Genomic DNA, 17,949 nt, shown 5'->3' with positions numbered 1-17,949 from the left:
GATGCTCTGGCCGAGGAGGAGACAGTGGGTCCCACAGCCTCACAATGAGTCTGGGTCTGCCCATCCTGGGCAGTGTAGCTGAGGCCAGGGAACCTAGTCCTGCCCGATCTAGATGGACTCGATCTTATAGTGTTTTATGTCAGATACAAGACAGAAAAGACAAATCTTCTGGAAACCAGATCTAGAACTAGTCCTGGTGGTTTATTGCGGTGAAAAAAATTGCCTCTGCCATCCCCTTTCCATGGAAAGCAAAGTTGTGTTCAGAGAGGAGTAGTACTGGGCTCTAGAAAGATGTGAGACACAAACTGCTGTGAATATAGTGCCAAGAATTCGCGGCTGCCCCATCCCTGGAGGTGTTCAAGGCCAGTCCGGATGAGGCTTTGAGCAACTGGATCCAGTGGAAGATGTCCCAGCTCAAGGCAGGAGGTGGAACTGGATGGGCTTTGCGGTCCCTTCCAACCCAAACCATTCTATGATTCTGATTCTACGATTCTATTAATAGTGCATAAAATGTTGAAAGAGCTGCCACACTGGTTCTGCTCCAACGGTCAATGTAATCAGTGTTCTGCCTTCTTCACAAGAAATCTCAGCTACGTAGGGACACACCACGAGAAACAAAGCAAAGTAAAAGCTGGCTTTGCTCAGTATTTGCAGGTTCCAGTAGTGATGGGTTGTGGGATGTCCTGAGCTGAAGTTGATTTCTGGATTGTCATACTTAAGGACTGCCGGGGCAGTGATTCTCAGTAGTTTTCTCCAAACCACTTCTCATTACATGTGGCCTCCACAGTGCATCTTGGGAACAAGTTCCCCAATCTAATTACACACTTAGAATTGTTTGAGTTGGAAAGGTACTTTAGGATCACCTAGTCCAACCATAAACCTAACACTAACAAATCCACCACCAAACCATGTCCCTAAGCACCACATCTGCATGGATTTTACAAATGTCCAGGGGTGGAGACTCCACCATTTTCCTGGGCAGTCTCTGTCAGGGTTTGACAATGCTTTTGGTGAAGAAATTTTTCCTGATATCCAATCTAAGCCTCCACTGGTGCAACTTGAGGCCATTTCCTCTCATCCCATCATTTGTTACTTGGGAGAAGAGCGCAGTACCTGCCTCACAACGACCTCCTTTCCAGTAGCTGCAGAGAGTGATGAGGTCTCTTCTCAGCCTCCTCTTCTCCAGGCTAAACAGCCCCAGGTCCCTCAGCTGCCCACAGAACCCCTGGTCTCCAGACCTTTCCCTAGCTCCATTCCCCTTCTCCAGACGCGCTACAGCCACTCAATATCTTTCCTGACTTAAGGGGCCAAAACCGAACCGAGGATTCAAGGTGCAGCATCACCAGCACTAAGTTCAAGTTCCTTCCCCACTCCTGCTGGCCAAACCATGGCTGATAGAAGCCAAGACACTGTTTGCCTTCTTGGCCACTTGGATTCAGTTGTTGTCACCCAGCACCCCACATCCTTTTCCAAGGGGCAGCTTTCCAGCCCCTCTTCCCCAAGCCTGGAGCACTGCATGGGGTTGTTGTGACCCATGCGTGGGACCTGGCACTTGGCCTTGTCAAACCATAATTACTGAAGGCATCAGTGATCACAGGAAACACAGCGATGAGGGAATTACACAGCTGAGGCATGGGACGTCTCTGCTGTCGGCTGAAATTGGGCTGAAGGCTGAAACTGCTGCAAGAAATAAATAGTTTTGTGAGGTCTGCAGATAAGTCTGGATTCATCTGTATCATACACACAGATGATGGGAGTCATCTGCTGGACTGCCAACACTTCAACCGAGTCCATTTTCCTGGTTGGCCACAACAGTCCAAGGTGCAGAACAGGCTCATATAAGTTTTTAGCTCTGCAAGTAACACCCATGCTGCCAACGTGCCCTTGTCAGTAAGAGAACAAGTTAAGATGAAGCTACCTGATATCTTCAGTGGGAGAAGACGAATGAGGAGTAAGGCGTTGAGTGGCACTTGCTAGGACTTCGCTGGAGCTGTGAAAAGCTCCTGTGACAGCTTTCAAGGATCCCTGTAAATATCTTAATTATAGTTCTACACAATTGCTAGAAAGTAACTCAGGAAAACCGTGCGACTATGAGATGTAGAAATGGGGTCAGAAAGGAAAAAAATAAGAGTTTATCAGGTAACGCTAACTCCTTCTGTTTTAAACCCAGAAGGTTTGCTGCCAAGGTAGAGGGAGATCTCCAGTGTCTGAGCCAATGTGATGCTTCAGTGACTCCAGGAAAAGGATTCCCATTCAAAACTGGAAGGTGAAAGCATTGGGAAAGTTGGCAGCTAGACCTGATTATATTTGTAAGATTAATTAAAACCAAGTAGGTTCAACTGAGAAAAAGACAAATTAGCAAATCAGGAAACCTATCTTTGGAAAAGGAATTAGATGAGTTTGGCTCTTTTATCAGACGAAATTTGCTTATCAAAGCGCAGTCCTTTCAGGTTGCCAGAGAAGGCAAATCAGCTACAGAAACACCTATAAATTCTTGTCATTACAGGGTAAATATTCCATTTTTCAAGGCAGTGCAGAAGAAGCCCTTTCAGCCAAGGATGGCTCACAGCTTCTTTCTCAGGTGACAGTAGAGGTTTGCTTGACCAGCCTGCATCAGCACTAACCTGTCTGTCTGCTAAATACAGCAGATGGATGTAGGGGCTGGGCACAGACATCCTTCAGCAAGGATGATGTCTTAGACAAGGGAGATGAGATACATTGGCAAAGGATCACTGTCTTACCCAGTGGTTTGCAAATCCCTTCTGTTTTGGGATTATTTTGGAGTTTTTTGCGAAGTCCTGACCGTACTACTACTAGTCAGAATAAATAGTAAGAAACAAAGGGATCCTGGTCTTGAAAAGGTGGGAATTCTCAAGATAGAGTTAGTCTTTCTTTCTACATGTTATTGTAAGAAAAGCTGTAAATTTCCAGTTAATGCCTTTAAATTGAAGGGAGGAAGATTTCGACTAGACATTAGGAAGAAATTCTTCATGGTGGTGAGACACTGGCCCAGGTTGCCAGAAGGAGTCATGGCTGCCCCATCCCTGGAGGTGTTCAAGGCCAGGCTGGATGGGGCTCGGAGGAAACAGATCCAACTTGGAACTGGGCGGGTTTTGAGGTCCCTTCCAACAGAAACCATTCCATGATTCTATGTGGTCAATGCACAGATAGTGTTAAAAAAGGCAATAAATGTTAATAGTAATGCAGTGTTTCTCTGCCTGTGCCTCATAGTTGGTATCGAGATGTGGTTTTCATCATGGAGAAGGCCTTTATCCTGAAAACTTCCATAAACAACCTTAATAATATAGCCTGATACCCTCCATTCCAGAAGCTTTTCTTCACACCCTGACAGCTACAATATTTCCTCCACACTTGAGGCCTTCCCTTTGAACCTGCTCTGCTGCAGCCTCAGATCTTAACCCTGTTGCTCACATATCCAAGGACCAGCAAAGTTCCATTTTGCTTCCCTCCCTGACAAACTTTTGTTCTTTTCTGTTCTTGGCATGGCTCATGGCAACACAAGAGATTTGGTGATTTTGCTACCTCGACTTAGGGGTGTTTGCATAAAATTCATAGAATCATGGAATCGTTTGGGTTGGAAGGGACCTCAAAGCCTGTCCAGTTCCAACCCTCTGCCATGGGCTGGGACACCTCCCACTGGATCCGGTTGTTCCAAGCCCCATCCAACCTGGCCTGGAACCCCTCCAGGGATTTGGCAGCCACCACTGCTCTGGGCAGCCTGGGCCAGGGTCTCCCCACCCTCACAGGAAAACATTTCTTCCTAAGATCTCATCTCAACATCCCCTCTTTAAATTTGTCTCATCACAACAACAGCCGCTGGAAAAGAGGTGTCTAGACTGCAGTCACTTGGTGGCTCCAGCTACCAACAGAGGGAAGAGATGAGGTGCTTTCATCCTTTCCAAGATCAGACTTAAGACAGACTTTCTAGAGGTCTACTTTGTAGAGTGGTAGCATCTCTCCGTCAGCAGCAGATAGTGTCTTGATTATTTGCATGTAATATGTTCCTACTTTTCTGGGAGAGAAACCCCCTTGCAATTCCTTGCTAAAGATTAGTATTTTGAGAAGTAGAGCTCTGCCAGGTTGAGCACGATTTCCGTTACATGCTCCATTTAGGTTAGCGGAGTTTAGGAAGCTGAGAGTAGGAGAGTGATTAAATAGAGAAGGATTGTCAGCCTACTGGGTTTTTATCTCCCAAGTTTTACCTGATCAAAACTCATGCCGACATGGTACTTTAGGACATGGTTTAGTAGGCAGAGTGGGGTTGGGCTGACAGTTGGACTGGATGAGCTTAAAGGGCTTTTCCAACCTTAATGAGTCCATGATTCTATCTTCTGAGACACAATCCCATATATGTAGACCCAAAAAAAAGCCACAAACCCATCTTCAGAAAAAACCTTTGGTATGAGCTTCATAATGTTGTAAAAATGATAATAGCTACCCAGAAGTGTTTCTTGGATGCAAAAACAAAGGCTTTGACTTTCATCAAGGACTGGTCAAGCATTGGAAGGACTTGGTCAAGCACTGGAACAAGTTGCCCAGGGCAGTAGTGGAGTCTCCATCCCTGGAGGGGTTCAAAAAACAAGTAGACATGGAACTTTCGGACATGATGTGTTGGACTGAATGAGTTTAGGGGTCTTTTCCAATCTTAATGGTTTTATGTTTCTGTGTGTGTGGGGGTGTGTCCCCTCTGCTGAATGTCTGAGCTCCGAATCCAGAATTCTTTCTACTTTCATGCTCAGGAATCTTCCTCATTTGATCTGCTGTCATGTATTAAAAGCAACCAAACACCGGTCAGTGGTAAGACAACAACTACCGGCTGCTAAGACTCCTAACAGAGCTGCTGCGGATATTTCACTCAGGCCTGGCAACAAGTTCAGAAAAAGCTCAAGCTGAGCCAGATTTCCATAGATACTGTTCTGGCTCAACACAAGTCATGCAAATCCGATCTACAAGGCTAAGAGAGTGCAGTGAGACATATCGAAACAACGCCCGTTGCTAACCCAACTGACTATGATACTATGATTTTTATACGTTAATATATTGATTAAGGTGGTTGGTTCTCATGATGCAAGAAACAACCTGAGGTGCTGGTCAACAGTGGCTGAACATGAGCGAGCAGTGGCTCAGGTGGCCAAGAAGGTCACCAGCATCCTGAGTTGGATCATCCATGGGGTGGCAGCAGGAGCAGGGCAGGGATCGTCCGCCTGTGCTTGGCACTGGTGAGGCTGCACCTCAAATGCTGAGTTCAGTTTTGGGCGCCTCATTGCAAGGAGGACATTGAGGGGCTGGAGCGCTTCCAGAGAAGGGAACAGAACTGGGGAAGGGTCTGGAGAACAGGGGTTCTGGGAGTGGCTGAGGGACCTGGGGCTGTTTAGTCTGGAGAAGAGGAGGCTGAGGAGAGACCTCACTCTCTGCAGCTCCCAGAAAGGAGGTTGTGGTGAGATGGGTGCTGGTCTCTTTTCCCAAGGAACAAGCAATAGGTTGAGAGGAAATGGCCTCAAGTTGCACCAGAGGAGGTTTAGATTGGATATCAGGAAAAATTTCTTCCCTGACAGAGTGGTGAAGCCCTGCAGAGGCTGCCCAGGGCAGGGGTGGAGTCTCCATCCTGGAGGGTTCAAAAAGCGTTATATGGCACTTGGGGACATGGTTTAGCAGGCACAGGGCTGGGCTGACGATTGGACTGGATGAAATGAGAGGGCTTTACCAAATGATTCTATGATTCTAAGAAGAGAGCTGCACTCTTGTTCACATTGAGGTTTCTGTTGGCAGATGGACCAACACATTCTGTGTTTGAGCAGTAGATGAGATGTATTTCTAGATAACTCACCTATCTGCTGGTAAGCCTTAGAAACTGAGATTTGTAGCATGCATCAGATGAAGGCATTTTTCATTTGAATATGTGACAGAGATAATTGAAATTTTGTGCATTATATTTGTGTATTTTCAATATGCAGCACAATTCCTTAATTTTTATTATTTTATAATTAAAATCTACTTTTCAGTTCTTTACTAATGGTCACTTGGCTATTTTCCTGCCTTTCGATACAAAATCCAGCCAGTAGTTTATGTTGAACTGTTTGACTCGGCCGTGGAAGGGCCCAGCGAGCATCACGGAGACCCTACCACCAATGTGAGGTGGAAGGTAGCCCACCTCCTGGCTACCAGCCCTGGTGAGTATGTGGGCAGTGTTCACTGGGGCTCCAGGACAGCAGCAGAAACCAAGTGCCCTCAGCTAAACTGGTAGTGTAATTTAAAAGTGAGAAATAATTTAGTGACTGTAGAGTCATGTCCTCTGAGGGCTCAGACTCTGACGTCTGTCCTGTGTCTGCAGGGAGGGAGGTAGGGCTGAAGGCATCCTTGCCTCTCTGCTTGGTTCACACACCCAAGGAAGCAGTGATGGCAGTGCAGGAGCTGGAGATAAGAGCCAAGATAAGTGCAATGAGGAACATTAAAGACCTGTCATGACCAAGTTGGAGTGGCAATGACTTATATCTCAGCACAGAAGATGTGGAGTGTTTAGCAGGGGTGACATGAGTGACCATTGGGTTTCTCCTCAGAACGTGTGTGTGCCGTCATAGGCCTTGGGGTGCTGCATGGGTGAGAGTTGTTTAGTTGTGTTCATGGTCCTAATAAAGGTCCCAACCCTCGTTAGACACAAGCTGGGGACTGAGTAACCCAGGATCTGTCTGTCACTTTGCATCTTTCATAGCAGTGCTGGTGGCCTCCGCAACGGGTGCATCACTGTCACAGAAATGACGCTTGAGAGGATCCCTGGAGGTCTCCAGACATCTCTCCAGCATCTGCTCAGAGAGGATCCCTGGAGGTCTCCAGACATCTCTCCAGCATCTGCTCAGAGTAGGACACTCCCCAGCTGCAGCCCAGGGTGGCCAGGGCTTCATGCAATTGTCCTGCATGTGTCCAAGAAGGGAGCCTCCTCACCTGAGCATCTCACTGAGGGCCACAACACCCTCCTGAGCAAGGAGAGTTTCCTCATGCGTGGGCAAGCCCCTGAAGCTTGTAGCAATTGCCTTTTGCTATATTGCCTGGCACTATGGGGAAAAGATTGGCTCCACAAATTTGTAGGAGCTATTAAAGAAGCCATAGGCTGCTGTTGGACATCCCTCAGTCTCCTCTTGGCCAGAAAAAATGAGCCCAGATCCCACCACCTTTCCTGGTAAGCCATGTGTCCTGATCCTTATCACATTAGAAACATCCACCGGCCACTCTCCAGCTTCTCCGCATCCCTCTTGAGCTGTGAGGGGAGGCAGACAATTCTCCACACAGTACTACAGGTGTTCCAGATGCCAAGCAAAGGGTGACGGCTCCCCACAAGCTGCTGCCCACACTCCTCCTCCCAGTGCAGACCAGCATGGAGTTCATTTTATTTGAGGTGAGCACAACTCATTCCCTCTGGCAGCCACCACCACTGTTTCCCACCTGCACAGACACAACCGTGTCAGCGGGATGAAGTGTCTCCCTGTCTACCAAGGTCAGTGTTGACACGGAGCTGGGAAACAAGTCTGCACACAGAACAACTGGCATGTGAATCCACCAGGTGGTGGCCTCCAGTATCCCCAGTGCCCCCCAGTCAGCCTGAGCTGAATAGTGGGTGGCCACAAGTCCCCCTACCTGAACTTCCAGTGCTGTTGCGTGGGGTCCCTTAGGCAGGAGTTTCACTTTGTCAAATGGTTTTGATAAAGGATTCAAATGAAAAGCAATCAGTTTGCAGTTCAACTGCCTCTTGAAAGCTCTTTATGACCACTTAAATGTACTCTGAATCCAGTTACGGGAATGGTAACAGAGATTTCTGGCTTGAGGGCAGGAACACTTTTAAGCCTTTATGTGAGTCAGAGCCCTTCTCCCTGTGTTTGTCTGGCTCCAGGCCGGTGTTGTCTCTGCAAGACAGGGTGGAACCCTGGGCTGGGACAATCCAGAAGAGATGCGCGGTGAGCTATCAAGGGGATGAGGCTTCCTGATACATAGGGAAATGTGTACAGTTCTTATTGCTCTTTACTGTTGTGTTCCAGCAGCATTTGGAAGCTGCTACTGAACTCAGGACTCCACTGCACTGCACTCGGCCATGTAGGGGAGAGAGAAGACCAAAGAGATGCTGCCTGTCCATGCTAACACTCTGCCGAGACCTGGAGTGTGTTGAGGCTCAGAGGCTGTGCACCCTCAGAATCCCCTTAGCACTGATTAGAGCGCCCGTGTCCTTGCTGTACAGCACAGACAATGAATCTGAATCTGAATTTCAGCTCCATCATGGACCAACCATCCCATTTGGCAACGTGGTGATATGGATTCTTACGGGCCATGCCTAGCTGTGAAAAATGCTGAAGAAGACCTTTAAAAGCACAAGATCATAGAATCATGGAATCATTAAGGTCGGAAAAGACCTCTGAGCTCATTCAGCCCAACTGTCAGCCAAACCCCCTCGTGCCTGCTAACCGTGTCCCGTCTACACACTTTTTGATCTCCTTCAGGGATGGAGACTCCACCACTGCTTCACCACTCTTTCAGTAGAGGAATGCTTGTGGCCATTTAGTTATTGATGGCTGTTTACATGACACCCCAACATCTCTCCTCATCACCTCTGGCCTCACTGCAATTCCCAGGTGGCTTCACCCTCATCTCTGGCAGACAAGCTTTGACCTATCCAGGGGCAGTGGGCTGCCCCTCATTCTCCAGCAGTTGTTAACGCCCCTCCAGCAGCATCAGCAGAAGGCAGCATGTGCTTTATGCATCACCTCTTCCACATCAGAGCTTCGCGTGCCAGCGCAGGCTGCTGGTGGAGGTGCTTTGTGTGCCAGAACAGCACCTCTGGGCTTGCAGGATAAGTGCCGTCAGCTCTGCCATTGACAGACTCCATCATTTCCATAGAACTAGTTGCAATTTAAGCTGTCAGAAAATAACACGTGGAGTGTTTCTCTTTGTGGTTCTACAACAGCTGGGTTTGCGTCAGGAAATCCACTCTTATAGTCTGAAGCTGCACTATAAGTAATTTTATTCCTATAACAAAACGCAGACTACAGGATAGAAATGTTTTGAACCTTCAGCGAATGAAAAAGCCAAGACTGACAAGAGAGTGATGTTTCCCGTTCACTCCAGCAAGGTGAGACACTGAAAGATAAAGGTGACAAGTTATGTCACCTCAGACTGCATCTACAGGCATAGTCCTGACATAGAGTTTTTTACTAATGAGAAACCTACTGTGGGACCTCATATTTTGGCGTTTCTATCTGCTTCTTCCTAGTGTCCAAGGTCATGGGAATCCTCAGCTGTCCGCCAAAGCTTCCATCTTCCCCTGAAAACATTTCTGAGAGGTAGAAATACATTCGAGTAACATGTGATGGACAAAGCCTTTCTTCCAGTTGTGAAGTCACCTGCTTAGAGGCCATTGAGTGCTGGATGGGAAGATCATAGATACAATAGTTCGGGTTGGAAGGGACCTTAAAGATCATCTAGTTCCAACCCCCCTGCCATGGGCAGGGACATCCCACTGGCTCAGGCTGCCCAAGCCCCACCCAACCTGGACTGGAACACCTCCAGGGATGGAGCAGCCACAACTTCCCTGGGCAACCTGGGCCAATGTCTCACCACTCTCATGGGGAAGAAATTCTTCCTAATGTCCAGTCTAAATCTGCCCCTTTCCAGTTTATACCTATTTTCCCTCATCCTATCACCACAAGCCTTTATGAACAGTCCCTTTCCACTTGGAGAGAGTCATAGTTGTGGGCAGTAACCTATTAATGTGATGTTTTGAGGAATGATGAGAGAAATGGGACTGAATTTCTTACTCCCTGTTTACACCAGTGGCTCCAAATCTGGCTCCATTCTCCAGGCTAGTGACACACCAGGGTTTTCAAGACTTCTTGGTGAATGATACTCATGGAAGAAGTCAGTATTTGGTGTTTCTTCTCAGTTAATGTGTGGAGTTGTTTCCCTGATTGTCTTCTTCAGCCCCTGCACATGTATTAGCATCCTGGAAGCAGTTTGTACTTGTTTCCTGGGCTGCAATATCTCTGTTGACCTGCTCTGACATAGCTATGGGCATGGGCTAGATCTTGATCTAAATTCTCTCAGGACATGAGAATCACAAAATCATAGAAGCTTTTAGGTTGGAAGAGACCTCAAAGCCCATCCAGTTCCACTCCCCGCCATGGGCAGGGACACCTTCCACTGGATCCAGTTTCTCAAAGCTCCATTCAACCTGGCCTTGAACACCTCCAGGGATGGGGCAGCCACGACTCCTCTGGGCAACCTGGGCCAGGGCTTCACCACCCTTGCAGTAAACAATTTCTGCCCAAGATGGTATTTCAATCTCCCCTCTTTCAGCTGAAAACCATTCACCCCTGCATCCTGTCCCTGCCCTCCCTGATCAAGAGCCCCTCCCTAGATTTCCTGGAGCCCCTTTCAGTACTGGAAGCTGCTCTAAGCCTGCTACATCGCATGGCCCCATCCATCAGTCTGTCTACGCACTGCCTTGACCAGTCTGTCATACCTTGATTCCCCCGACCCCAAAGACTCAGACATGTGCTGTTATCCATGCTGCCATTAGGGTATTCGGAATTAAATAATGACTGCAGTGTGATTGGTGTCACCACCAGCCCTCCTGCTGGCACCTAAAAAGGTTGTTGGCATGACCTATGCCTGCTGGCTGTGGAGCTGGGTGCCAACCATAGTCCTGCTGCCCACTTTGCTTCCAATCACATCATCTCTGAAGGGTCAGGAAGAGCAGCAGTCCTGCTCTCTGTGGCCTCACCACATCTCTCCACCCTCTCTGCCTCTCTTAGCGTCAGTAATCTGGACAGCACACTTGCTGGCCACATATCTGAGGAAGCTTTTGTTGGCCTCAGCTCCTCTTGTCAACACTTTTGCAGGCAGCATTTAGATGACCTTTCCCCATCTGTGCCTTATTTGTTCCTTTTCACTGTTGTAATAGGATGGAAGAACACGATGAAGGGTTGCACCTATGGCAAAACACCAGCCCTGCTCACTGAAGGTTACATCTATGGTCTGTGCTACCCTTGAACCTTGCTTAGGCATTGCCTGGGCAAATGCTCGCCAGTTGGGCACAGGATGATGCCAGGGAGCTGCTAGCAATCACACAGACTGGACTGAAAACCCTGCTCTTGGTTTTGCAGCCCAGTGGGTCCACCTACTCGCTGCCACCAGCGGGCCTGGACACTGCAGATCTCTATTTGCACCACAAAGTCCTTCCCTTCATGTGCTGTCTGTCCAGACTGCTCCCCGAGCCAAGAGCTGACGGCTTGAGCCTCAATACTTTGAGTATAACATCTCGCCACTGACGGGAGGATCACCTGGGGATGATTCACCACCTTAGGGCAGGATCCACCCTCCAACACGATGGCACGTAGCTGGGGGGTTGCTGTTGAGTGATGCTCTCCCTAGATAATATAACCAGATGCCAGCACTCTTCCCTGGCCCCTCACTAAAAATACAACTCAGTGCAACTCTCAGCATCTTCATCTTCTTGCTTTTATCCCTTCCACTGCCCTGTCACCGATGTCGTGTTTGCCGGCATTGTCTGACTGCACCGGGGAGCAGCCGGATTATTCCAGCCCATTACAAGGTGCCGAGACCCTGTTCTTACTGCACTTCTTTTCCTTGTGCACACTCAGACGCTTCCTCCAACCACAGGAATAAATGTTTTCCCCATTTATACCCCAAAGCAGAAATGATCTGTTCTGATTTTGCTGACGAAGTATTCCCTGGGCAGTAGAAAAATACCCAGTGAGGTGGCACCGGTAGGACCGGACGCTGTCTGCCAGCAGCCCTGGGGTCCTGCAAGATGAACAGTCTTCCCAAAGGTTTTATATTTAGCAGAGATGGGTTTAGTTGAGGGTAAGAAAGCACCAATGATGTCCTGTCCAGCCTGGCTTGCAAGGGTGCAGAGCCCAGCGCAGGGACTGGGCTGCTTCCATGCCCCATCCTCGCTTCCCTCCCCTTGCCTTGGGGTGTGTTGAGCGCTGCCAGCGAGACTCACCCCCAAAATCTGCTCTGTGCCTGCTTAAAGATGAGGGGATCAGGCAGATAACAGAGAAAGCGTGTTTTTTTCAGAGTGTATATCCCACCATGGTAGAGCACACAGGGCATGGGAACCCAGATCCACAGGGCAGATATCCAAAGCCTTTGGTGAGACACTTAAAGCCTTCAGAAGGAGACATTTCATTTTAGGTGCTGTGGGAAGCTTTGTCTGTGCCCGAGCAGTTGGAGAGCCCTGGCCCCAGGTATTTCTACCCTTCTGCTCCCTCAGCCTTCAAGCAACCCCTGCAACCCACCCAGGTTTGGTAGCCCCTCAGCCCTATGTGGGGCACCTCATGACACCCTTTCCGTGCAGCGGAGGCTGTGGGGCAGCTTGGCATTGCCAGAATCTCCAAAATATGTTCAAGATGTGGATTCGTAGAATGAAATTCTGCAGACAGCTTGTTCGACTCCCTCCTTTCCCATGGATGCTGCTTGCCATGCCCCTGGTGTTTGTGTTTTACATGTCCTCGCTGTTATTGTTCGTTTTGGATGAACTTGTAGGGATTTTGGAGAAGGCAAGGATATGGGGGAGCTCCTTCTCCTGAAAACAGGGAAAGACATTTTGCTCACGGGGACATTTTTGCTTCAAGGGGAGAAAACAGACCTTTTTGGGAAGAAGATTTCGGTTTGCTGCTCTGTGAGTCAGAACCTTCCTTGATTTGGGCGTTACATCCCGATTTATATCAAAGCCTGAGGCAGGTCAGGAGCTGCTGAGACCCTGGGAGAGCCGATGGCACGGCAGGCATCGCTGCCCCATGCAGACTCTTGCCTTTAGATCCAGCCACGCGATGTTGACCTGTTCCACAGCCCACTGCGCACCCCCTTTCAGACCTGCTGGTCCCCAGATAAGGAAGAAAAGGGCTGTAAGGAATTAAAGTGATGCTGTCTGTATTTCCATTGGCTCCCCTGCCCTGGGCACAGGTCCTGAAGTTGGGCAGCCACGCTCAGGGTGAAGAAATCATTTAATTCCCCAGCAAAACATGCTGTGATTTAGTCATTTCATGTACGTGCATAGCTTTAAAATGCTTCCTGAACGTGGACTTATTGTATTCTCAGTCTTCCTCTACTGGAACCAAACATTTTCATTCTCAAATTCACAGTTATATGTGAATTATTAAAAAAAAAAAGGGCTTTTCCCTCTTGATTTCTAAATATTCCCGGACATGGCAGTCCATTTCCAAGTTCACTCCCACCTACTCCTTCTCATCTCCATGTTGGCACTGAAAGGATCGAATTTGGTTATAAAAAAAAATAGGATTTTTCTGGAAAGGCGAAAATAACCCAGGAATCTCAGCAACACCAAATCCCAACACCTCCCTGCTTGCCCCATGGATCCTCAGGCTCTCAGCACACACAGAAACTTAACACCGTATATTCTGACAAGAAATGCTACGCCAGAAAGAGAGGAATTAACCAAAATATTCTGTTATGCAACTCGCTGTCTGCTCTGCTTTAGTGCCCTGAAATGTTATATTCCGCATTTTTCGTTCTAAAGTGCTTCCAATCACATTTTGTTAAGGTATTTGTTTCCATGCTGATATATTTATTTTTAGAACAAGTACTGCAGGTTTCTCATTAGCCACATTATAAGATATAAGAAATTAAACATTGTTCTTATTGTTGGTGCAAGGAAATAAGTGATATTTCCGTAATTAAAACGAACAAAACCCATAGTGGAGGAATTTTCCTAAGGAATATTTTCTCAGGTGCCATTTGCGGTCTCAGCTTATTTGCCCGACTAAATTCACATGACAGAATGCAACAAAAGAAGAGAAAGAAGTCCAAAAACTGCAGCAGTCAAAAAGAAAATAGAATTATTTTTCTTTTTTTAAAGGATCGATCACAATTTAATGGAAAGGAGGAAAATACCTGCTACCCAGCCATGCGACAGACAAAATTCCTATTGCACACGAAAATAAACCCGCATCCTTTTCCAACTCAAACAAACGCCTGTCGCTACAGGGACGAAAATGGAGAAATTAAGAGTGGTGGGGAAGGCTCCATTTGCGCAAACAGAAAGCGAGATGTTGCCTTTTCAAGGCAACCCCTAAACTTTTCATTAATTACCGGTCAAATCCGAAGAAATTAGGCTTTGAATCACACATGCGGTCGCAGGGTGAAGGGTGGAAAGGGAGGAAGACGCATCCACACTAATCCCATGGCTAATAATTAATGCGTTCATTAATCAATCATAGAAAGAGGGGAGGAGGGGAGAAATCTTACCACCAAATTGGGTAACCGGCTAAGACCTTTGTGCCATTGAAGAGAAAAGACAGAATTAGTCCGAGCAGGTGGTAATCCATCAGTCCAGGCTGGTGCGAGGGGGAATCGCCGCGAAGTTTTCAGCAAAACATGAAGTGCGAAAAATGAAAAATCCCCTCCCGTCCAGGAAAAAAAAAAAACAACCAAACCAACCGAAACCCCAAGAGTTCCACAAAGTCCCTGGTAGTGCGGATGACTTTCTGGCTTGTCAGGAACACACCTCTCCCAGGCTTTTCCCTGTAGATCATCCCAAAGCGTCTATTAAAAAGTGCAGGGCTCGGGGATGTCAGCCGGCAGCCAATCAGAGCGCAGGGCCCAAGGTGAGGGATGAGTCTCGCTCAGCGCTGTCAATCAGCCTCGCCTCCCCCTCCACCCTACAACTTTGTTCCTCGCTTCCACCGACAAACCCTTCTGTGCCAGAGACTTTCCTGGGTCAGGGAGATTTGTGGTGGTTTTTTTTTCCCCCAATTTTTCACATTTTGGTGTTTTGTTTCGCTTAGAAATCCAGGAGGCTCAGACACCCCATGCACCAAGGCTTTGCAAGGTAAGGAGGAAGGGTGACCGTGATTGCGCTTAATCGCATGGTGGGGGTGAGATAGACAATATATTCCATAGAATAATATGGAGAGGGAGGGGAACGTTAACCCTTGCAGGAGGCAGAGCTGATGGGAGCACCAAAGAGGCAGCACAACCCTCAGAAAGTGCTGATGTGAGCCACGTGGGCAAAACCGGTTCTAAACTTTCACTGAAAGCTGCACTGGACAGGTTTTTCCAAGCGTGTGGGTGGGATGGATGGAGGGGGGGAAGAAGTGTCAGCTGGGTTTGCTATTCAGAAAAAATGGCATGGCATGGTGAAAGCTGAGCAAGCAGCTGGGAAGGTGTCCCGTTAATGAATTTCTTGTGGGGTGAATCTCTGGATGCAGAAAGACAGAAATACTATCAAAAAAATCATAAATACATTGAGAAAAAATAAAGCTTCTCTAAAGCTTCTTGCATGTTGTAAATGGAGCCAAATCTCCCATAGGAGGACAGGTTGTTCAGCCTGGAGAAGAGAAGGCTCCAGGGACACCTTAGAGCAGCTTCCAGTGCTGAAGGGGCTCCAGGAAAGCTGGGGAGGGGCTCTGGATCAGGGAGGGCAGGGACAGGATGAGAGGAATGGTTTGAAGCTGAAAGAGGGGAGATTGAGATGAGACCTCAGGGAGAAACTTTCTCCTGTGAGGGTGGGGAGGCCCTGGCCCAGGTTGCCCAGCGCAGCGGTGGCTGCCCCATCCCTGGAGGGGTTCAAGGCCAGGCTTAGTTCAATAGGTTTTCCAGCTGCCTCTGACATCAGAGATGTTAAACGTGGCTTGGTTCTTCTTGTGGGATCTCAAATCCCAAAGGGTGCATTGGGTGTAGTCCAACCTGGTGAATCTCCTACCTGCGCCCGGCTACATTCTATTGAATGCAATCACTTGGGTTTAAGAAAGCAATGATTTTCAAAGAGCGTCTGGAGACAGGTGGATTTAATCTGTTCCACTGAATTAAACACTACCTGGGAATCTTCCCTCGATCTTGAAGTCCATTGTCCATGTTTTTAGCTACGATGCATGGACCCTGGCATGGGCCTGACCTGACCAACTTGCACAGTCTTGAAGAAATTTTAGTCACGATTTGGGGTTAGTGTGGAACAGGAACAATTCCAAAGAGACTCTTAAGATGTGACTCATCTTTTCTGGAGGTTAAATCTAGAAGGATGGATGAAGGTGATCCTGCGTCCCTCTCTCTCTGGCCTCAGTCCCAGGGAATGGCCACAGGAGGAGGTTTTAACATGTTCAAGCAAGCCACAGAGTATGAGAATTGCCCCTAAAGAGGGGCATATGTAGCAAAAACAGACCCTAAATTGCTACACAGGTTTGTACCTTGACTGGCGAAGGTTTGGGAGATCTACAGACAGAAGGATTAAACAGAGAATTTGTGTCACTCTATGTCAACCATTAAAGGGGCAGCAAAAAGAGAGACTGAAGTGAGGTGTCTTAGGTGATAATACAGGTGACTGACATCCCAGGGAAAAGGATGGAAAAGCCCCAACACTGCAGAAATCCAGGTGGTGGAAAGCTATTAGAATCTGTTGGAGATCATCATCAAGGTCCTGGCGGCTGGGAAGTTCCTGTCCATTAGACATTGGGGAACAATAGCCAGCTACAAAGTGCTTCTTCTTGAAGACAACCAGATGGGGGAAGAGACCTAAGATCCAAACTGCAGGGACTTCATTTGCTGCTGTGCATTGGGCAGAGGTCATGATGTCACCTTAATGGGCAGAGCATGAGAAAAGCGGCAGAGATGCTAAAGCCCCATCCCAGTATCTGCTAGGCATCACACGGATGTGGCCACAGACAGGTTTTGAAAGATGAATTGTAGAACTATAGAATCATAGAATTACAGAAGCATAGAGTGCTGTGGGTTGGAAGGGACTTTTACAGGTCATCTAGTCCAACACCCCTGCAGAAACAGCAACAACTTTACTTAGATCAGGCTACTCAGAGTTGTTGGTAAAGATCTGATCCCAAATAGAGTGTTTTTACCACCATATTGAAGAATTCATGTTGTCCTACCTTTTGGGATGAGACCGTGACCGAAGAGTGTCCGCAGTTGCTTTGGCTTGGAGATCCTGTGAGGAGAAGGTCCTTGCTGTCTGCAACCTTGTTCACAAGTGGCTCATGGTGACTCTTGGTTCCACGCTTCTCCTACTGAAAGCAGTAGAAAACTGAGGAGAAGAACACTGGCAGGTTTCACTGTGTCTTTGGTTGATAAAGCCCAGATCTCCCAAGCTCTGAAGTTTCAGGGATGTCTCACCAAGCGGTATGACCTGTCTCACAGGGATGAAGACTGCGTTGTCTGTGAAATGAACAGACTTATTCTCAGTCTTCACTGCTGTGAAATGAAAACCTGATGCATCCATACTAAAATTATCCTGGGGATATTTCAAGCCTGAACAAATATTTATAAGTTCTACAGCAAATATTAATTTTAAATGTAATATCTTAGAGCAAATGACAGTTACCCAAAAGAGTGCAATGTCGAAATTTCACTCATAGACACCTCCTTGTGCTGCTGACTGACAGTTTTATTTACTGAGGGTCTGTTCAATCACATTGGTCTGCCCAGTTTGGCAATATTGACTCTTACCAACCTGTTTCAATATGACCAGAAATGGAAAAATTGGAGGAAGTGAGAGGTTTGGCTGCCCGAGAAAAGTCCTCTTGCCTTTATAATGTTGGAATAAAGGTCCTTCTGGATCATGCTAACATTGTGGTGCTGCAAACTCAACCACTGAAGGTGCCAAGGCACCTGAAGTGATTCTTTGGTTGATTCTATCAATGCTCCAGCAAAGGAGCACTGTAATCACGTTGAAAACACATCTCTCCTTCCTCTTGCTGCTCTAACTTTTATCACTTTTTCTTCTTCTAGCTTTTTCTTCCTTTCTGCATCAGCACCTACCTGCATGGAGAAACCAAGTGCCTTGGGAAGGTGACAGAACCATGGAGTCTCCTGGATTTGCTCTCAGTATGTGTTACAACACATGGGCCTCCGATGAGCGTGGGACACCAGGAACCCAAACCCTTCTTGGTTCAGTTCAGC

At 47.6% G+C, this 17,949-nt stretch overlaps 1 protein-coding gene across 1 annotated transcript in view; it reads right to left on the bottom strand.

Moving 5' to 3' along the window:
• The window catches only part of WNT3 (Wnt family member 3), a 47,472-nt gene extending 33,073 nt beyond the window's left edge, over window positions 1-14,399 (bottom strand). Inside the window, exon 1 of the mRNA XM_054088501.1 lies at window positions 14,293-14,399. Within this exon, the coding sequence (XP_053944476.1) occupies window positions 14,293-14,372 (80 nt within the window). The 5' untranslated portion in view covers window positions 14,373-14,399. The remainder of the gene's footprint in view (window positions 1-14,292) is intronic.
• Between the last annotated feature and the right edge of the window lie 3,550 nt (window positions 14,400-17,949).

This window comes from Cuculus canorus, chromosome 25 (genome assembly GCF_017976375.1).
Source record: "Cuculus canorus isolate bCucCan1 chromosome 25, bCucCan1.pri, whole genome shotgun sequence".
In the NCBI taxonomy this organism is placed as follows: domain Eukaryota; kingdom Metazoa; phylum Chordata; class Aves; order Cuculiformes; family Cuculidae; genus Cuculus; species Cuculus canorus.
This window is presented reverse-complemented; position numbering and strand designations above follow the sequence as displayed.